General features: G+C 51.5%; 1 protein-coding gene across 2 annotated transcripts in view; it reads right to left on the bottom strand.

Moving 5' to 3' along the window:
• Window positions 1-22,457, bottom strand: part of LOC146822508 (uncharacterized) — a 698,810-nt gene that overhangs the window by 352,013 nt on the left and 324,340 nt on the right. For both annotated transcript variants that reach the window (XM_085613620.1, XM_085613621.1), the window contains exon 14: window positions 8-172. In XM_085613620.1, coding sequence (XP_085469746.1) covers window positions 8-172 — 165 coding nt within the window. The remainder of the gene's footprint in view (window positions 1-7; window positions 173-22,457) is intronic.

A 22,457-nucleotide genomic window follows, 5' to 3' on the forward strand; every position in this document is an offset into this window, starting at 1 on the left:
TCCATACTCCAGTTTCTCCATCCTGCACGCTGGGTGCTCCTTCGCTTCACACACCCATCTCTCTGTTGCACCTTTGCCCTGGCTGTCCCTCAGGTGCAAAGTTGTGGGAGCTGCACCTTCATGGCTCTCTGAGGCGTGATCTGCACCAGCGGCACCGGAGCACTCAGGCGTCCTGTAGGAGACACACATATTAATGTACACCATACACCTTTATTGTGAACACTTGAATCAGTGTCTGACCTCTGGATATGACTTCAGGATAGCCTATTGAAAGTTTGTTGCAGGAGTCTGGGGGTTGACTATGAGAAGGCTGCATTAGGAGGCAAGCTGACAGTATGTAAGTCATGTATGCAGCCGGTCACGTCCAGCATGCATGGGTCATGGCTTGACACAGGAATGTCTTGTTCAGTCCACAGCACCAAGCAGCTACAGTTCACAAACCTTAGTTCTTTACAGCCTGCTTTAAATAATAGAACCATTAATCTGCCTTATCAATTAAGAATAAGAAGTTGTTTATGTCTCAGTAAATGCACATAGCTTTTATGTACATCTGAAACAAACTGTATTGCTTCTGATTTGAAACAATAGGACACAACTAAACCCAGCACTCCCGAGGGGAGCCAAATGTACTGCGGCACCTTCAAATATCAAGTAACGTAGGCACAAAAGCAAGACAACATATGGCATCTATACATGGAGCAAAGCAACTTATAGCTCATATACATGGGGTAAGTAAAAAGAATACATCGCCGAAAGAGTTTTCTACATTCTTGCCAGCTCAGCTGGAGGAGCCCTTGACAGCCAGGCAGAAGTCTAGATCGGGGCTCTCAAAGTTCCCTGTGGCAACACGTCTGCTCCACAGGGAGCTCCTGTATGGGCGCTAAGATTTCCCACCTTTAATACCTTTTACTCAACCTGAGGAGAAGTTTCTAGAAACCTCGCCCCTTTCTTCTGTTACGAAAAAATGATCTGACCGTACTGGTCTGTTTCAGACACAAGCTAGCCAGGCCCCTGTATTTTGACTTAGAGACAGAGCTGTATATTCCACACATTTCTGTGGCAACAACAATCTCTGCCCCGAAAGGTACCAAGCGCCTAGCCTACTCAACTTGTTCCAGCTTACTCTGCACAGTGAGGAGCGAAAACAAGTGAAGAGTGAAATCATCCCCATCCCCACCCTGCAACTGCATGAGAGCACAGAAAATGGAGGCAGTTACACAAGATGGAGTCAGTTATGCAAGTTGGAGTCAACGGTCAATGTATCATTCTTAATAGCACTACACATACCAAGAACATTTTTCCAAGGCCCTAAGAGTGTCGAACAGCATCAAAGGAACACAGTGGAGTTGAGGAGGTATCAGAGAGTTAAGAAGGAGAGAGAAGGAATGTCAGAGCAAAAGGATGGCAGAAAACCCTGAGAATAGGCAACATCCTTAAACACCTTCCAACGGCTTCAATCTGTGTGCTCGTAGACTGGCTCTAAGTTCTGCTCATTTTCTTGTGCCTTTTTCACCTGTTTCAGGCCTTCTGCTCCCTCTGTCGTGCATCTTGCAGCCGCCCCTCTCAGGCCCTTTCCCACCTCCTAACCCCCCTCCGTTTCTGCTCTTCCTGCAGCGTCTCCTTCCTGCCTCTTTTTCCCCACCCTCTGTAGCTATTCCCCCCTCCCAGGACCTACTTAATGACGGTCCCTGCCTGGACCGCGCCCAACTCCACGAACCATGGTCCAATCACCCCCATCAAAACCCTACATCACTTTTCCAATCACTCGTCCCAGGACACATCTCCTTCAGCTGCTGCCATGCCGTGCCACGTACCACAGTAGGAGCCTTCCCCTGCACCCACTGCTGTCTCATCTGCAGCGGCCTACCCCATGCAAGCACCAACAACACCATCAACACCCCCACATAACACCACAATCTACAGCAAACCCACACACCAACACTCACTCACATGCATGCTTCTCAACACATGACCTCTCAACATACATCCAACTGAAAACTGGGACCTGCTGAGCAGCTATGTACCGGGCCTCTTCTTCCTGACTGAAACCTAGCATGACTCCACGTTGACGCCCGACATCACTGCGGCAATCCCAGCACGCCACAAGATTGCACAACAGGACTGCCTTCACAAGCCAGGAAGGGGACTCACAGCCATCTACAAAGACTCAGTCAAGTGCTCAATGTCCAAAGAGAGCACCATCCAATTTATGGAACATCGGCACTTCAAGCTGCAAGTCTCTGAAAACTTCACCCTAAATGGAACCCTGGCCTACCGCCCACCCGAACCGCAAGCTTCCTTCATCAGTCTCATCAAGGACTTCATCGCCCTTCTCACCATCCACTCTCAAGCCTTCATACTTCATGTGGCGACCTCATCTTCTACTTAGAAGGTGGGTGCAATGGTGCTTGTCACACCTTCATGAGGCTCCTTGTGTGGGGCCTCCTATCTGTCTGAATACTGTGGCAAAGGGCACTATTGAAGACATTCTGCAGCCGTAGGGCCTGCAGTACTCCTTCACGTATTTATTGACACAAACCAAAAAACGACGAGTGGCTCTGCCTTATACGAATGCACATCTATTGAAGCTACTTTCCGGTAGAGAATTTGGTTGACAACTAATGCGTTGTGGTGCTCTCAAGGTAACAAACCCACCAGCCACTTGGAGGGTGAACACTCTTGAGAAAAACTCTCTAGGGAGATACCTATTTGCATACACAAGTTCCGAGGCATGACACCCACATATCCAGACTCCACTGCCACAACCTGGATCCTGGTGGGAGCCCTGATCCCTACGGTTGACTTTACCTGGGGGCGTCGCTCTGCGCCGTCACAGTTGCATGTGCTGGGTGCCTTGCAAATAAGATACCTCGCTGGGCCTGTTGTGTGGGGATTCCCGTCTGTTGATCATGTTATGTTATGTTATGAGGATTAGTATCGCACGCTTATCACCCGAGGGGTATCTAGGAGTTGGAATACATGAGTTGCAAGGTCAGGCTCCAACTGGAATAGCCAGATCTTCAGTTTCTTCTGGAACTCGAGCAGGGATGGGAAGGTCCTGATTGTGGTGAAGGTGCAGTTGCCTGGTGGGCTGGTGGAAGTTGATGCGATGGTTGAGGTAGGCAGGTCCGACGTTGTGGAGAGCTTTGTATGCGTGGGTGACCAATTTGAATTGACTATATGACACCAATCCCACACCCTCTCTGTGCCTGCAGCCAGCCCCGCAATAAGAAAAACAATGGTTAATTTGCCCACCACTTAGTTCATAGTTGTAGCTCAGTTCTTACTGTGGATCGCGTTATTCAGTAATTCTGTCAAAGGCGGATGTATTCGGGTAAATGTTAACATTTGGTGCGAGAATACACACCAGGTAATTCACCAACTCGTGTTCTAAAGTTTACAGCTGCGATAGCAAGTCAGGCTTACTACCGTGCCTTGTGTATGGCTTACGGCGGTCCTCGGTAGACAGCCGGGAACTTCCATAGAAAGAATATCATGCGCTTTCCTAAAATTAAATCAAGTTGATTGTGACGGTTATACTGTGAGTGGTGGTTATACTTACTGTGTTCGTTCTCTAGTTCTTCTTCTTCCCCTCGGCAGTGTGACTCTCCACTGGTGACGGCTGCCCGTCTTACCGCTGTCTCCTAACTGCATGAGGCAGCAGTGCACTCTCCCTCGCCCTGTGGACTCGAGTCGGCCATCACGGGCTGCTTGGAAATAATTTGCCGATGTGGCCAATAATTTAGCTCCTGTGCCCCATGACAGAGCGGACGGCCTGGACAGGTCTGAGCATCATCACGCTTTACACGTCCTGCTTTTGGACTTGCTGCATTTCTTTTAGGTAACTCGTAAGTTAGAAATCTCTGCTTAGCCTAGTGTGCTGCCCGGCTGGTATTTTGCTGGGTCTTACTGTCTCTGCATCCAGATATATAATACAACATTGCACCTACAGCAGTAAAATCTTATGATGGTACCACCATTGGAGTCTTGTGCTTTTCTAAACCCGAAGTGTACTTGCCTGTATAACCAATTCATGTCATGGCGTGTGTATCCAAATTGCAAACCTGCCTTGAGACCCTTAACGTGGCCCTGTATGTGTGGAAATGCACCGTCTTTTCACTTTTTTAAGCAAAAGTTTGGAGTGATATTTTGCAGTGTACCCACACACTCGGTCTGTTTCCTGGTGCACATAGCCGTGTCTGCAGTGCACAGAGACCCTACACTGCCCCACAGAGAGGAAAACAATTAGAGGGAACATTGGTTACAAGCCTGTTGGCCACCAGGATGAGCCCCATCGGGAACTCTTGTTACCAAAGATCAGGACTACTGTTTAAAAAAAAAAATCTTTTTATTGAAAATTGAACAAAGTTAAAGTAAGGGGAGGAAGTAAAAAAGGGAGGGAGTGAATATACAGAAAAAGAAAACAATACTGCACCAACTTTTAACACGTTATGATTAGATCAAGCGAAAATTTCATTGAGTGACCCAGGATTATTGATTTGTGAGACTTTTTCTTCTCTCTGCAACTCCTGCTAGTCTTCCCACACTCCCCGAGGGGGCTGTGGAAGTGTCCATAACCCACCCCGCACAATGTTCCATTTACCCCACACTTTCACCCATTTCCCAGGGCATCCTCTATTTGTGTAGACCGTCTTTTCTGCCACCATACATGTTTCCATGTCTTTTTCTGAGTCTTCAAGGTGTGGGGGCGTTGCCACCCCCTGATTGCAATATATGTTGCGTTTGGCGATAACAAGGCCCAACTTCATCCATACCTTACCCATTGTTGTGATATCTGCTTCCCCCATATCTTCAGGAGGCACCATTTTGGTGTTGGGGCTAATCATGTTTCCCATGTCGCATTCATTTTTGTCACTAGAGCCTTCCAGAAGGACTGTAGGATTGGGCATTCCCACAGAATATGAAAGAAGGTGCCCTTTTAATGGCACAAACGACGACAGTTCTCAGTGTGTGTTTTGCCCATTTTCAAGAGTGTAGTAAAGGTGTAATAGACCCTGTGTACTATTTTAAGTTGGATCAGACTGTATCCTGCCTTGTTGGCTATCTCTCTAGGAGAGGCTAGAGCCTCCATCCATTCATCCTCATCTAGGCCATCTACGTCTGCGCCCATTTGTCTCGTAGTTGTATGAGTGTGTGGGTTGGCTGTTAGTTAAATTTTTATATGTGAGCAAGGTCGCTTTGTGGGTCATGTGTCCCTCGAGCAAACGGTCTTCAAGGGATGAGTATTCTGGAAGTTAGTCACCCTTGGGAATTGCTGATTGTAGTGCGTGTCTAATTTGTAAATATCAGAAGAATTCTGAGTCTGCCAAACTATAGTCTCTTTGGAGGTCTGCGAAAGGAAGCAATGTGCCCCTTATCCATAAGTCACCGATTTTAGATAGGCCTATGATGTCCCACTTGTTGAACCCTGGGTATCAACCTAGTGTTCACAGGGCTTTTGAATCCCATAAGGGGGTGGATTGTGCCAATTTGTTGTTCCATCCCAAAGCCCCATTGGCTGCATGCCAAATTTTGATTGTGGTGTTAATAGGATTTTGTTGCTGAGCTAAAGAAGGTGTAGCATATAGGGCTCTTTGGTATCCGCCGGGTCGCATAGCCCACCAGTCCATACGGATCGATGATTCATCGTCCTTCAGATAAACCCATTGGTTGATAGTGTTTAATTGTGTGGCCCAGTAATACCTCCGTATGTCAGGTAATGCAATACCACCATCAAATCACCCCAAGTTAATTTTTTAAGTGCGATGCGTGCTGAACCCCCATCCCACAGTAGAGTCAGTAGTGTGTAGTTTATTAAGTATTTCGCTGGGACAGGATATGGAGTATTTTGAAGGGCATATAGGAAACGCAGTAGCGTCATCATTTTAAAAAGGCCTGCCCTTCTGTTAGACCTGTCAGCCCTAGGGTGGTCTCCCCATTTATTTTTGATTGTGCCTCATTTTTTCCACCCTCATTTTTATGTTGGACTTACATCTCCGGGCGCCTTTTCATTGCCAATCAGTGTTAAGGTGCAGGTGCTCCCTTCTCCCAAGATGGCTGCCACAGGCCCCTGCTACTGCAGAGTGGTCTTTATTAGTAGCACCCTAGTTGCCAGGAGCTGGCTGGAACCCCACAACAATGTTGCGACACCAGCCCACCTTTTTTGTCCCATAGGTAGAATGGGGAAGCTCCTGGAATGTGCTAGAACCTTCTAGAAGGGAGGTGTGGTTTACTTTTGCCGCCTTGGCTAGAGGTCACCTGACCTAGGGCTACTTAAGTGAGGGAGGGAACTTTTTCCAGTTAGTTGGCCAGTTGGGGTGAAGCAGAGCTGGAGAATCCATGCAGGAGTTTTAGGCAGTAGGGCCTAGCCAGGGACTTATGCCTCTGAGAGTGACAGGGCTTAGGTGCTGCCGCTTAAGTGAGTGAGGGATCCTGTGAAACCCACTGATCTTGCCCAGCAGTAGGAGGACCCAGGGAACCTCTGCCCAGCCTGACTAGGAAGGACCTAGTCGCCAACTCATCCCCTACCCCCCAAGGAACAGAACCCCAAGGGCGCCAGTATCATCTGCGCCGCAAGGACTGAATACTGAAACTGCAAAAGCGGAATCCTGAAACTTCATGCCAAAGCTGAATATTGCAACTTCATGAAACAACTGATTGTCTGACTGCTGGGGATCGACCAGGTACTGCCGCTGTGTCTCCTGCGCTGCCAGACACGTCCTGGGACCCCCTGCACGGATCTGCCGTCGAGCGCGGAGCTGGCCGAGCCCCCGCTTAACTTGTGACCCCCCGGGTGCGAGGACCCGCAACACGATCACCGCCGCGGCCCGTAGGCATCAGGGACGTGTCAGCGCCAAGTCGGGGCCTGCGGAGAAGCCCGGGGCCCCGCCGCTGCCGTTGCAGCGTGAGGAGGAGGAGTGAGAGTCCGCGAGTGTCCCGCACCGTTGCGCGCATCTGATGAAGGGCCCGGAGCGGAACCGAGCGACGAGACAAAGGTAACCCCCGGGGGCTGGGAGGTGGCGCGGCCGAGTGGCGGCCTGAGACTCGCCCCCCCCCCTGCTCCCCAGGAGTCGTGGGAAGGCCCGGTGCGCCCCCTGCCGAGTGGGAGCGACACCACATGCAGAGACTGTGACTTTCCCCCTCCGTGGGATTTCCCTCCGTACTGTTGAGTCTCCCCTCCATGGGATTACCCTCTCCTGGGGTGTGCCGTTCGCAGGACTCACCAGTGCTCAATGCGTTCTATGTCTAAGTAGCGCTGATCATTCATTCGTACTCACCAGTGCTCAATGCGTTCTATGTCTAAGTAGCGCTGATCATTCATTCGTACTCACCAGTGCTCAATGCGTTCTATGTCTAAGTAGCGCTGATCATTCATTCATACTCACCAGTGCTCAATGCGTTCTATGTCTAAGTAGCGCTGATCATTCATTTGTATTCACCAGTGCTCAATGCGTTCTATGTCTAAGTAGCGCTGATCATTCATTTGTATTCACCAGTGCTCAATGCGTTCAATGTCTAAGTAGCGCTGACCATTCAGTTGTATTCACCAGTGCTCAATGCGTTCTATGTCTAAGTAGCGCTGATCATTCATTCGTACTCACCAGTGCTCAATGCGTTCTATGTCTAAGTAGCGCTGATCATTCATTTGTATTCACCAGTGCCCAGTGCGTGCTAAATCCAAATAGCGTGTAACCTCAGATTGTGGTCTCAAGCGCTCCATTCTCCAGTTGAGGTCCCAAGTGCAAGGCGCTCCGTGTATGAGCGGCACCTCATCTCTAAAGGGTGTCCAGAAGTGCAGTATGCTCCGTGTACCAATAACACTTTATCCTCAGGGTAGGCTTGGAAGTGCTCAGGGTATTAGGCAGGCAGGTAACGCGTTCTCCGTACGATATGCCTAGGAGTGCCTCGTCCTTAAGGTAAACGATCAGCGCTTCAACCTCAAGTTATGCTCAGGGGTGCCTAAGGTTCAAGGTATACAAGAAGAGCGGTAATGCCACGATATGCTCATGTGCCTTTGTTTCTTCGTAGACACCAGTAGCGCCACGTGTGCAAGCCCCGGCCCGCAGCACTAGGGAAGTACATACTGCAGGGATCGCTGAGGTAACCGTAATGAGATGCTGTAATGTAAATGTTAATGTGTCCAAGTTAAGGTACATTGCCCTCCAAGATTACCGTGTGTGCTCCTTTGATTAGATAAATCTGATTAATTTGCATTCACCTTACTGTGTGGCGTCCCTTATTGTGTGCGTTTACTGCTTCAGAGGATGTGTGTGTTGTATGGTCGCTTAACACATAGGCCTTTGGGTGCCCAGCCGCTCGTGTCACGTTACCCCCTTAGGGCCTGGAGACCCCAGGTCTTACATTGTTGGCGAGCGGTGGGATATTAGGACCTGTGACCATACAGCACCCTTCCGTGAAGCGGAGGGCGCCACAATTAAACACCTGTTGTTTCAAAGCTCTGCAACTATTATTTGCCCTCCCTAGAATCGATAGTAGTAAAGATCTCCAGCGCTGGATGTCAGGCTTCATTCGCTCTAGCAGGGGAACCAGATTTTTAGTATAAAATAGGGCGGGGTCCGTGGTGGCAAAGATTCCAAGGTATAGGAAGCCATCTGTAGTGATTCGTATATCGCAACCTCTAGGGAGTGCGGGCGAGTCTCCGTGTAATATAAACAGTAGTGATTTCCCCAATTAATTGTGTATCCCGATATTTTACCAAAGTTCTATATTATATTAGTGACCCAAGCCTGGGAGTGTCTGGGATCCGCCAAGTAAAGCAGAAAGTCATCCGCATAGAACGATATCCTGTCCTCCCACTGAGGTGCCCAGCGAAGTTCTCGCAATATTGGATCCACATGTATCCATGCGGCGTGTGGCTCTAGGACCATGGCAAAAAGGAGGGGTGAGACGGGTGCCACGCTGCAATGTGAACATTTTGGAAGTTTCCCCATTAACCACCATCTGAGCTAACGGTTCTGTGTAGAGGAGGCGCACGCATGCAGGAATCACGGTCCGGCCCCAGTTTTTGCAACACATCAAAGAGATGCGGCCATTCTATGGTATCAAAAGCCATGCGGGCGTCCAAGGAAAGAAGCATAGCATCTTCTTGTATAAATTGCACTCTACCTAGTACACCATTGAGCCAGGACTTCGGTTTTATCCGTGTTGAGTTTTAGGCAAGTCTGTTTCATCCAGTCTGCTACATTTGACATGTAGGTGATGAAGTTGGTTCTGGTGGTGTGATTTTTGTGTGTGAAGGAGAGGATGAGCTGGGTGTTGTCTGCATAGGAGACAATGTTGAGTCCATGGGATCTCATGAAGTGGGCGAATGGCGCTATGTAGAAGTTGAAGAGCGTAGGGTTGATGGACAGCTCATCTTTGAACCTCGAGGGACTCCTCAGATGAGGTTCTTGAGTTTGGAAGTGTCGGCTGGGAGCCTGACTCACTCGGTCCTGTCAGAGTGAAAAGAAGCTAGCCTTCTCATCATCCCCACGGTTCCTTGTCGGGAGGTCCGCTGTAACACTCGAATCACATTGCACTTGACTGTCCTGCAGTCAGACAGGCTCACGGCTCCTCAGGAGCAGTACCCTCGAAATCCCACCTCCCAGCAGCACCGACTCTGAGTTTGAACAACTATCAGAGGATCGGAGAGGCTAGATGAGGGGAAGGGTATTAGGGAGGGTACTGCAGAAAGGGAGACCTGGATCAGGTGATGTCCGTGGTTAACGGATGGTTCTGGTAATCTTGCAATATATTTATAACCACACAATTCACACAGTAGCACTTTAGAAGCCCCCACAGTATTCATAGCTGGATCTGCTGTTCTCCTTTAGTCTGTGCCAACTAACAGTCCCAGTAACGCGGCAGGTGCCCCCAGTCTGCAAAGGTCCCTTGACTGGAACTAGGAGGTTTGACATCTGCTTAGGAGGTAGACCCCCACTAGCTGGAAAGGTGTGGTGCCAGCAGTCCAATATACACTTTGGGGACAGGTGAGCGGGCAGGAGCCAGCCCACAGATGATGCTCCAACTGGCCCCAGAACCACCACAGATGATGTGGATGTCAAAACACTTCTGTTTTATGTGCAGAAGAACCTAATCTCTACCAATACAAAATTGGACACTCTTACCTCCAGTGTGGATAAATTGAGTACCAGTCTCATTAAGCAGGAAAAATCGCTCATGAAGGTGGAGACCCGAATCTCTACACTCAAGGACGACACAGTAAGCAACAATGAAAAGCTTCTGGAAATGGCAAAAGTCCTGAACTTCATTAAAAAAAAACACAAGGATCTAGAGTCTCTGTCCCATTGTAACAACCTCTGCATTGTGGGGATCAATGAGTCATCCAGCACAAGCAACATGTCCAATTATGTGGAGTCACCCCTTAAGTCTCTATTAGGCCCCACTGGATTCTAATTTCCGGCAGCGGGTCAGTGGGCGCACCACTCTCTGGGCTTAGGCTGCCTCCGGAGGCCCCATTGCAGCCTATCCTTTCCAAATTATTGAATTACAGGGACAGCGATGCTGCACTATGGATGGCGTGTGAAAATCAACTTATGCAATACAAAAACTCCACGCTCTCCATATACCTGGATTTCATACTGTGCAGGAGGCACCTCATGAGTTCCCCTCCCTTAAGCGTAAACTTCAGGAGGTGGGTGTATGCGATGCTATACCCCGCTCACATACACATTTCTCATGGTGATAAGACCCACATCTTTTCTACTCCACAGAGTGCCTCGCCATTTGTGAAAAAACTCCTACAGGACTCTAAAGCTACCTCTCAGCATGGATCACCTACACCTGATGGAGGCCTGAGTGACGTTGACTGATCACCCATTTGTTCCTGCTCTCTCCTGGCTGTGGATGGGGGTCATATCATCCTTATTGGTTGGGAGGGCTCACACTCCAGCAACAGCTAGTGCATGTTGACTTGAACCAATGCTGTCTGGACAGCTTTTTTCGACAGGTGGACCGACAGGTACCCCCCTTCTCTATTGGGCACTCCTACAAACTTTTAAACTCAACACAGTGACACTACTTGATACAACCGTTTTACTCTCCTTCGCCCGGTAAGCACCTACCATGTGTGTAGAAGTGTTGTTAGGCTGGCACTCTGGACTCCCCCAAGGGGTACACTCCATTTTCATCTTCATTGTGTTTCGTGAGTTGGGTACCCATATGGTGCCTGTAAGGTTCTTGAGTTGGGTAATTTTATGGGAGTGATTTACTAGCAGATTGGGTTGGCTGGTATGGGTGGAGGGTGGCAAAGTTGTAATCACATTATTTTTGTATTGAGTGCACCATGTTATTCCTGGATCGAATCACAGCTGTACAGCCCCTCATGGGCCTTCCCTCAAAATAATCACCATCAAGCTGCAATCTGTCAGATACCACACCCATATCTGACCCCTCATGCTACAGCTAACTCCTGTAGCAACATCTATTCACCTCTTGCGTGGAATGTGCAAGGCCTAAATAATCCTTGCAAAGTTCGACACAACCTGGCGTACCTAGACGGCTACAAGATAGATGTGGCCCTCCTTCAGGAGTCACACCTCAGTGCACACTCACTATCCACCTTCGCACAGAGATGGAACAGCCACAGATTGCTGGCTAACTATTCTCCATATGTCTGGGGCGCCGCCATATTATGCAGCGATAGAAGCGGCTCAAGCTACTTTTTATTCCACAAAAAAATGTCAACTCCTCCATTTCCCGAAAAAGTGATTTTTAAGATTCTCAAAGACAAGACAGGGCCTAAAGCAGCCAGCCTATTATGGTGGCCTCTGCTGAGCACTGTGATGAAATTATGAACATCTACTCCTCCGTCCCAGATTCTGCTAACCTTGTGGATTTGGGTTCCGGCAAATATCTTCCAGTTTCACAAGAGTGTTCCCTCTCGGTGTTTCCAAATCTCACTATGTGTGCGGTAAAAGATCTTTTAAATAACGTAAAAACTCGAGCACTCTGCTGAGTTGGGGTGGCGGGCAGTTCTGAGTCCGTGTGGCAGGGAGGCAGGGAGGGGGGCGGGGGTTGGGGTACGTTCTTTAGTTTTGTTCTTTTGTTTGGTTATATAGGACACGGCCTTCAGACTTACACCACGCACATGTTCAACACACGACCCTGGTCGCCTTCTGCACTATCCGACTCCTGCTTTGTCGCTTCACCCACCCGCCGTGAAGTCGGACTTGCTTAGTGATGTAGCCCCTGACACTGACATGACCCCGGTACAGCCCCTCTCATTACTCACCTGGAATGTTCGGGGTTTAGGAGATAAAATCAAACGAGGCCTGGTCCTGCATAGTATCAAACGATGTGCCCCGGCACTGGTCTTACTTCAGGAGACCCATCTCACAGGCACTGCTACTAAAGCGCTGGACAGATGGGGATATAAGATGGTGGTGCACTCTGAGTTCACCTCTGGGTCCCGGGAGGTCGGCATCTTGCTGCGCAAACAGTCCCGCTTAATCGTGCTGGGTGCACATACGGACGGGGCCGGGCGTTTCGCCGCTGCTCACATACAATGGGAAGGACATCTCTACAACGTAGTGTCGGTCTATATCCCTCCCGGGTTACATGCCGCGGCGCTCCCGGCGCTGAGTGAATTTCTCCTCACCCTACCAGAGGGGGAGGTATTACTTGGGGGTGACTTTAATGCAGTGATGAATGATCACGTTGACCGGTCTCCGCCTCGAGCGCGTGGCAGTGGCGCGATGCGACTTGCGGGCTTCACGGCGGCGCTAGGATTCACAGATCTTTGGCGATGGTACCACCCAGAGACGCGCTCTAACACGTTCCACTCCGGGGTGCACGACAGTCTCACCCGTATTGATCACTTTCTGGGCTCCCCCGGTTGCCTTCACAACATTGCCAGTATTGACATTAGACCCAGGGGCATCTCTGATCACTCTCCGATCCTCTTGCACTACAATAGTCCTCACCTGATGCGCAGCCGCGTGTACCCGATACGCCCCGGCTACCTGCGACTCCCGAAGATTAGTAAAACCATCGCACGGACGTCTAAACTCTACTTTCACGAAAACGCCGCTTCGGTCGACTCCCCCACGATTCTTTGGGAGGCGTACAAGACGGTGCTGCGGGGCCAGGCAATGGCTGCCATCACAGGCTATAAGCGCATGCAGACATCAGAGCTGCAGTCGCTGGAGCTTGCGCTCCGGACTGCGGAGGCTCGCCAGGCCGAAACCCCCTCCCGCGAAACCTCACACGACCTGCGAATGGCTCAGGTGAAGCACAGGGAGCACCTGACAGACCGTGTCAGACAACGACTTGAGGCCTCACGGCACACAGTCTACGATGTAGGCGATAAAACCGGCCGACTACTAGCGTGGTTGGACAGGCGCGACAGCGGAGCCCGATGGATCGCGCAGCTTGTCACTGCCGAGGGGTCGAAAACGTCAGACCCGCGAGAAATAGTGCGCACCCTAGCGGGGCATTTTCGTGACATATATTCCTCCAATTCCTCCATGTCAGTGGAGGTGGCACTGACGTATATCAAGGACCTACGGATGCCCACGCTCTCCCCTGAGGCTAGAGAGTCCCTAGAGGCCGAACTCACGGTCGAGGAGCTACAGATGGCCATTGCCGCGTTGCAACCCGGTAAAGCACTGGGTCCCAACGGCATCCCGGTTGAGTTGTATCAACGACTGCCTGAGATGTTGGGCCCACACTTGCTGAACATGTACAAATACAGCCTGGAGGCGGGGGAGCTCCCCGCAGACCAGCGAACGGCCACTATCGTGGTAAAACCGAAGCCGGGTAAGCCGGCGGATCAATGTGCCTCCTATCGCCCCATATCGCTGCTCAATGCAGAGGCCAAGATCCTTGCGAAACTATTGGCCCTCCGACTCACGCCTCATTTGACTGACATAGTGCACCCGGACCAGGCGGGCTTTATGCCTGGGAGAAGTACCTCACACAATCTAAGACGCTTACACGGTGTGTTGGCCCGAGTGGACCGACTGCAAGAACCAGCTGTCATTCTATCCCTTGATGCCCGCATGGCATTCGATATGGTGGAGTGGCCCTTTCTCTTCGCGGTATTGTCACATCTGGGGTTTGGGCCCAACTTTTGTGCCTGGATCCGACTCCTCTACACCAAGCCGCTGGCCCATGTCGCGGCCAACGGGCATATGTCGGAGGATTTCCCCCTGGGGCGGGGTACGCGTCAGGGCTGCCCGCTCTCGCCGCTGCTTTTCGCCCTCGTGCTCGAGCCTCTCGCGACTTGGATACGGTGGGAGCCTATGATGCGGGGCCTCCGCTGGTCGCCGAGCTGGGAAGACCGCGTCTCCCTCTACGCGGATGACATACTGCTCTACTTAGCTTCCCCTAGGCGCTCTATCCTAATGTTGCTTAACATCTGCGAGGTGTTCGGCCGGTTACACGATAAACTGGTCGAAGTCGGTCCTCCTGGTGCTGCGGGGCACCCCCCTCGGCTGTCGGAGGGCTGCCAGATACAGGTGGCGGAGGAGTCGTTCAAATACCTAGGGGTGCACATTACACGGGAGCAACAGGAATTTTACAGGCTCAACTTAAGCCCTCAATTGGACCGCCTCAAGCAGGATGTGCAGCACTGGGGAACGTTGCCCTTGACCCTGGTGGGGAGAGCGGCGCTCTTTAAAATGATGGCCCTGCCGCGGTTTCTTTATGTGCTGGAAAATACTCCATACCCGGTGCCGCCGACCTACTTCTGCGCGGTAACAGCGCAGGTCTCCAACCTCCTCTGGGGCAACAAACCAGCGCGCATTGCACAAGCAAAACTAGTCCGTGGGTGGTACGACGGGGGCATTGCGCTCCCAGATATCCAGCTCTATTATTGGGCGGCGCAGCTTAAGGTGATCAACCAGTGGCTCCATGCGCCTCAGTCAGACCCCGCGTTTAAAGCAGATAGGGATATACTGGGTGAAAGGGGTCTGCTAACTCCACTATATGATGCCCGGTTGGCCCCGCAGCTGATCGGCCCTCTGCGACAGACTGTGTCTATCTGGCATGCGGCGCAGGCCAGGCTTGGTTGGCGGGGAGTCCTGACGCAGCTTACGCCTCTCTGGGATACAAAACGACTGGGGCGTCTGAGGGACAGCAAGGGCTTTGACGCTTGGGACGCCATCGGGATCTCGGTGATAGGCGACGTGGTGCACAAAGGGGAGGTGGTTCAATTCGCTCGCTTCCAACAACAATATGAGCTAGCTCCCTCAGAATGGTTCCGCTATCTACAGATGAAACATGCCCTGACGACACAGTTAACCCCAGGTGTGCAGGTTCCGGAGGCATCCCCACTGGAGGACAGGTTGTTGACCGAATACATGCCTAAGAGGGCCACAATTTGCCGGACTCTATGGGGCTATTGCGGGAGAGGTGGGCCGGCGAGGTCGGCGATTTCGATGACCCGGACTGGCGGGAGGCGCTGGCCTCGCCACGTGTGGCGGGTATACCCTCGAGGCTGCGGCTGGTGCAACTGCGTATTTTGCATCGCTCATACTTCACCAGGAGCTTGCTACATAAACTGGGTAGAGCGCCGCATCCCTTCTGCCTGCGGGGTTGCGGGGAGGAGGGAACCTTCTATCACCTGATCTGGGACTGTCCTGTTCTCCAGCTATTCTGGAAGCGAGTGCTGCGTACGATGTCACAGGTGTGCGGGGTGTCGCTGCTGCCTGAGCCCAGGCGTTGTCTCTTGAATGTGTGGGAGCCCACAGATCTCAATCGTCAGGCGCAGGGCTGGGTGACGCTTGGGAACATGACGGCCAAACGGAACATAGCCCAAAAATGGGGAGCGGTGGAGACGCCGTTGCTATCAACATGGAAGAGAGAGATGGATAGGGCTATGTTTGCTGAGCGCTCCGTCTTTGTTAGGCGGGGTTGTCCTCGAAAGTGGGTAAGAGTGTGGGGACCATGGAACAAGTATAGGGGTAACATATGTGATCCACCACCTCTTTCTGATGAGGAATCCTCTGACTCGGATGGCTAGGGAGGCTGGGGGGGTGGAGGGGAGGGTAGGCGACGCTGGTGATTTCCAGGTGTCCGACCTGGGCCTATCTGAAATAATTATGACTGTGCATGGTGATTTTTCTAATGTACTATAGATATGGTCTGATTCTATATCTGTTAGTTGTATTCGTTGTGAAAACAATAAAATTTCTTTAAAAAAAAAAAATAACGTAAAAACAGGCTCACCCTTGGACCCTCTTCTCATTCTTCGCCAAGGGTCTGTTTGCATTGCTCCAGTATTAAGAGAACTGTTAAATATTTCACTGTCCTGTGGGCAGGTCCCCCTTCAGTGGAAGCATGCGATAGTCAAAACACTCCCAAAAAAAAAATGCAATCATAACGCTCTTGAACAATTATAGGCCTACTTCCCTGTTACCCAGAGCCTTTAAGTTCCTAGAAAAATGTGTCAATATAAATCTTTCTGCCTTCCTTGAATCTAAGGAACTCCTCCATCCCACCCAAATGGGCTTCCGTCCACTACACAACACCGAAACAGCACCGCTGGCAGTGGTCGAAGAGCTTAGGTGTCTCCTGGATCACGGAGAATCTGCAGCCATTATTCTATTAGGGCTCAGTGCTGCCTTCGATACCGTGAACCATCACACTCTCCTGCAGAGGTCAAAGCCCTCCTCAGAGAATTGCTAAAGTCAGTATCGGGGGCAGAGAACTGGACTGGTTTTCCTCCTTCCTGGATGATCGCCCCTTCCAGGTCCATGATCAGTCCTGTCTCTCTGCAAGGCTCCCTCAATGCTGTGGGGTTCATGAGGGCTCTTCTGTGAGCCTCACTCTCTTCAACCTTTATCTGCTGCTCCCCATTGCTAATATCATTCGATCATATGGGCTGTCATTGGTCTCCTATGCCAATGACACCCAGCTGGTCATGTCGATCTCTACTGACTCCTCCTGTCTTCAGGAAGTAGCAAGATGCATGGCTGGCTGCAAACTTTAACTCAATGAGGACAAACAGAAGTCATGTTGTTAGGGAACAACGTCTGCAGCACTGTCCCGAGTCCATGTGCAGACTGCCTGAGTCAAATGCCCACTCCTAAAAATTTGATTAAGAGCCTTGGGATATGGCTTGGTGTGTGTCTCACTATGGATCATCAAGCCAAAAATGTTGCCGGTAACTGTTACGGTACCCTGAGATTGCAGAGAAAGGTTCTCAGCTTTCTTCCCTTCACTGCGAGAAGAGTTATTATTCAGGCCCTTGTGCTATTTCGTCTCGACAATGAGAATGCCCTGTTTCTTGGTTCACCCTATTACGTTGTCAGGAGGTTGCAGACCGTGGAAAATGCTGCCGCACAACTCCTGATGAACATTCCCAAACATCAATTGGCCACCAAGACTTTGAGAGATCTCCACTAGATTCCAGTAGAACGCCAAGTGAAGACTCTTTGCATTATGCACAGGGCAATTAATAAAAAGTCCCTTCTTTGTTAAGATCTCCAGCCTCCCCATATTTGCCAGGGAGAGTCCTCAGATTCTCCTCAGCTCACCTACTGAAGGTCCCCAGGGTCCGTAGATCTTGCTGGGGTGGCCGTTCTACTTCCTTCCTGGCCCCTAGACTCTGGAACACTTTACCACAGGAACTACGCCTATTGGAGGAGGAACTCGCTTTCCACAAGGCCTTGAAGACTTGTCTTTTCTGCGACTAACTTTCTTGTGAGTCTGGATTTACCATCTATCATGTCTGTTGCAGCGCTGGGAGGCCTAGGAGTAGCCATGCGCTGTAGAAGGCAGAATAGAATAGAATCTACCTACAAGGCTGCGTGCAGACACTACCACCAGCAACTTAGAGGCACCAAGAAAGTAGTGCTAGCTGAATGCCTTGAAGGGGGCTCCAAAAGCTACAAGGATATCTTCTTGAGCTTCAAGAACTGCGCCACAACATCGGCCTTCATCAACACTATCACCCCTTCCAACTAACTCTGCAATGACCAGTCACATTTCTTCCTCCGGAAAAATTGCACACATCAACTCATCACACCAACCAGACCCAAGTGATCTCATCGCACACCTGCCTATCACCAACCAAGACGGCCACCTGACTGAATGGAAAACTGTCACCACAGAAGATGATCATGCAGGCCATTCACTCAGGGGCCTCAACAGACCCATGCCCCCACCACGTCTACAACCTTGGAGCATCCCCCACCAACTTCACCCTCAGCCACATCATTGACACCTTCATCACATCTGCCACATTCCTTGAACACTGGAAGCATGCAGAGGTCAACGCCCTCCTCAACAAGCCGTCAGCTGGACGGAGCCAACTGAGCAACTTCTGTCCTGTCTTCCTGCTCCCCCTAGCCAAAGTGATAGAGAAGGCCATCAACAAGCAACTCACAACCTTCCTTGAACAACACCACCTACTAGACAACACTCCATCAGGATTCATTAAAAAACACATGTTGGACCCGGCCTCGTGGCGTGGCCCATCCCGACCCGTAGCGACACCATACTGACCCCTACACCCCACCCGGCCCTGATTAACGCAGCCTACCCGACCCAGTCCACACCTGATCCCCCACAGAACCCGGGGCTACCCCCGTCCTTCCCTCCATCTTCCCGACACCGGGCACCCTCCCAACTCCATCAGACTCGCGGCCTCCAGTGACCAAGCCCTGCACCCCAGATGGCCGCCCTCGACCCAAGCGCAACCCAGGCCTGGTCGCGCCATGCCGGCTGGGGGGGAGAGAGCTCCCGGTGAGCAGGAGAGGGAGGAGCAGTTTCACTCACACCTCTGGCCTCCTCTCAAGAGAAGGTTTCGATCGCCCCTCCGGCCACCCTGAGGGCTGGCTCCACGCCTGCTGCGTGTCTGGGATCCCTCCCGACCCCGCCTTGAAAGGATCAAAGGACCGCGTGGCAGGAACCCCCAACAAACGACCACCAGGCACTAAGACCCCTGCCCATGAGGACTCCGGACATCAAAGAGGAGTCGAGCTATAACAAGGGGCGCTCTGGGACCATCAGCAGATTGATTCCGGGAACGAAGAGCCCTGCTGACGTGGTCACGGCTGAAAGAACCTCCTCACAAGATCCGACGGAACTCTTGGAACCTCGGTGAGCCCTGCAGACAGCGTCGCGGCTCCACCTGGCAGAGACGGACTTCTGCCTAAACCATATGAGCCCTGCTGACGCGGTCGCGGCTCCCCTCGCAACCTTGAGAACTCTGAGCCCTGCTGACCGACTCACGGCTCCTTGAAGATTGTCAGGCCTCCAACATCCTTACTCGAGCCCTGCAGACTTGGTCCCAACTCAAGAGCTATTCTGGTCCGGCTGGACCCCAAAGATCGTATCATATCCCCCGGCTCGAGGATTGAGAGCCGTGCGCCGGATACGCACCTGCATTGACCCTGATCCTAAGACTGTCCCGCTACCCCTACCCCAACCGAGACTCTGCGAGCCCTTGCTCTACTTGTACAGACGACTCTGCAGATCATAAAGGTCCTGATATTTCTAGATAAAGAATACGTGCTTCAGAATCTACGGTGTGGTGTCTCTGTGTTGCGTGGTGCTAAATCAGCGTGTACGGTCCTAGATACGAGACCCAGCCCTGAGGGGGTCTCCCGCCAGTGCTCAGCTACATCTCCCGGGAAAGGTGGGTCGCAGGGCGGTCAGGTACATATTCTGTCCTTCCCTGAGGCTGGCCCTTCTAACAACACACCACTCATCCCAGCCACCGATGACATCCAGACCATCCTGGACCAAGGAAAAAGAGCGGCCCTTCTCCTTCTAGACATCTCGGTGGCATTCAACATGATCTCCCACAGCACACTCATAAGAAGACTCCACAAGCTTTGCACCCAATGGATCTGCTTGTCATGACCTGCGCCAGGTACGGCTGCCGAGCACCATTCCCCTCGTTCAGGGCGACGGGCCGGGGCCACAAAACTACACTTCCCAGAACGCCCCTTTTGTCTCCTGCGCAGCACCTGAACCAGCAAGCCTTGTGATTTGGCGGCTATATAGCTCCGCCCATCCCAGGAAACGGAGCTTGACAATCCTTCTGGGTCAAAGGCAACCAGCGAGCGCCAGGCGGACGGTGCTTCCCCGCCGGAGGTCGGGCGTGTTCCACCCTTCGATTACCCCGTTGACCAAGAGGCTTCTCGGAACGATTTCCTGCATTTTTAGCCAGCGCCAGGCGGATAGTTCTTCCCCGCCGGAGGTCGGGCGACTTCGGACGAGGCTTGCCACATCCTAGAAGAAAGGATCAGGTAGGGCTCCTCGCTCGTGCGAGACCCTTGTTGTTCATTTTCTCCAGACTTCACAGTGATCAGCCCTTAACCTAGGTACTTAGGCCTTATTCACGCGTGCGTTTTAACGCGTGTTTCCCTGAATTCCCTGGCTCTTTATAGAAGGGGACCTCTAGGCAGTGATATTGAACTGCTATACCCACGTGGTGCGGATAACAGCGTGAGTATGGGACAGGCTTCTCTATGGTGAATTAGACTCCTCTTGGTGCCACCAGTAGGAGGAGGATCCTGCACGAATTTCCCTGTTGTTCTTTTCTATTGGTGACTCACGTTAAGGTAGGAAGAGGGAATAGAATTCACTGGCGAAATAGAGTTGTATACTCCACAGGAGAGACTAAAGTCCCTCTCTTTAACGCCTGCCTTGTTACTTTCTATTTGTACAGAACCATCACAACACGCCAGCGGATACCGAGACTCTCCCTAGCCGCTCTGAAGGAGCACCTCACAGAGCCCTCCACTACTATTCCCTTCTCCCCCGGGGGGGCGTATGTCCACAGAGTAGTGTAATCCTCTCTGGGGAGCGACGCACTTTCAGGAAGGAAGGAAACTTCTTCTGCCGCCGTCCCTGCTGCCTTCTGGTCAGGTTAGTGGCTGTAGCACTGTTGTGCTGCTAACGCTGTCACGACAGATTGTCAAGCCCACGTAGTCTAGGCGGCCTGGGCGATGGATACCAATGTGGTCCTGTCCTCACTGCTTGAGAGCCTTGCGGCTCTACAGCAAGAGGTACATACCTCACGTTTAGAAAATCAAGAAATAAAAAAGGAACTGGGGACACTGCGTAGAGAGGTTGCATGCATTTCCCGACAGGAAAAAGGAAAAGGGTCGTATATCAAGGAGTGGCCGCTTCCCCCGCCACTCTCAGCCACTTCACCAGCACTCGGGGGTGGGGCCCAGGGTCCAGGGACTTTTTCCATGCCCTCTCCATCAGCTCCCCACGACGGCACAGTTCCGACGGTCCATGTACTACAGACACAAAGCATTCCTCTTGCTCCGCCCGATCGATTCTTTGGGGATCCCAAAAAATTCGAGATCTTCTTGAACCAAAGTAGACTTCATTTTCTATGCAAACCGTCCGTATTCCAAGACGAGGAAGCTAAAACCTCCTTTATGATGTCGTACATGGGAGGGAATGCAGCCAGTTGGACCATTCCCTTGATGGAACGCAACGATCCAGTGCTCCATAATTTTCAAGACGTTTGCAGGGAAATTAGGAAATTATTCGACCGCAAATCCCATATGATGTCTCTGGATAGAGAACTCCTCACCCTCCGACAGGGATCACAGGACTTGCTCGCATATCTCACAACCTTTAATCACCTCTTTGTGGAGACGGATTGGCCCCAAGAAAAAAGGACAACGTTGTTCTTTCAGGGCCTAAGGGGCGACTTAAAAGACGTTCTGTCCCAAGTTGTCCAATTGCCAAATACCTGCGAAGAACTGATAGATCTTACGGTCCAGTTGGACCATCGTTTACAAGAACGAAAAGGAGAGAAAGGAAGAAACGAAGTGCGTTTTCCTCCGACACGCTCGAAGGCCGTGACTGACCTTCCGGCAAGACCTAACGAAGGGACAGAGCCTATGCAACTTGGGGGACTGCGAGGACCGCTGACGCTAGACGAGAAAGAGAAACGCAGGCAACAAAAGCTCTGCTTATACTGCGGGAAGAGTGAGCACTTCATCAGAGAGTGCCGTGCCAGAGCCTACGCATCGGCCAGGCCAAACCTTTCCCTTAATCAAGCCGCAGCCCTCCTCCCACCGACGGAAAACTAGATTGCCCGAGACAGAAAGAGACCTCTGCCTCGGATCCAGACCTAGAAAGGGTCTCAGCTTCTCTAGCAAACACCATCCAACCTTCTGTAGCGCATCTGAATGTATGTGTCACCTATGGATCGGACACACCACTGCCGTGGAGGTGGCGGCCCTACTGGATTCGGGTGCCACCGGGAATTTCATCGACCAACAATATGCCCGCGCCATCGGAGTCCGGTATATACGGAAAGAGGCCCCTGAGGTCGTAAAAGCAGTGGATGGTAAACCCCTTACTTCAGGGCCCGTTCGATATCATACCATTCCTCTCCAAATGCGGGTGGGAAGGAATCACCACGAAACTTTGCAATTTGACCTCATTGATGCTCCTCACTTCCGACTCATACTGGGAATGCCATGGCTCACCCTGCATGACCCCGTTATCCGATG

The sequence above is a fragment of the Triturus cristatus genome, chromosome 6 (assembly GCF_964204655.1).
Source record: "Triturus cristatus chromosome 6, aTriCri1.1, whole genome shotgun sequence".
In the NCBI taxonomy this organism is placed as follows: domain Eukaryota; kingdom Metazoa; phylum Chordata; class Amphibia; order Caudata; family Salamandridae; genus Triturus; species Triturus cristatus.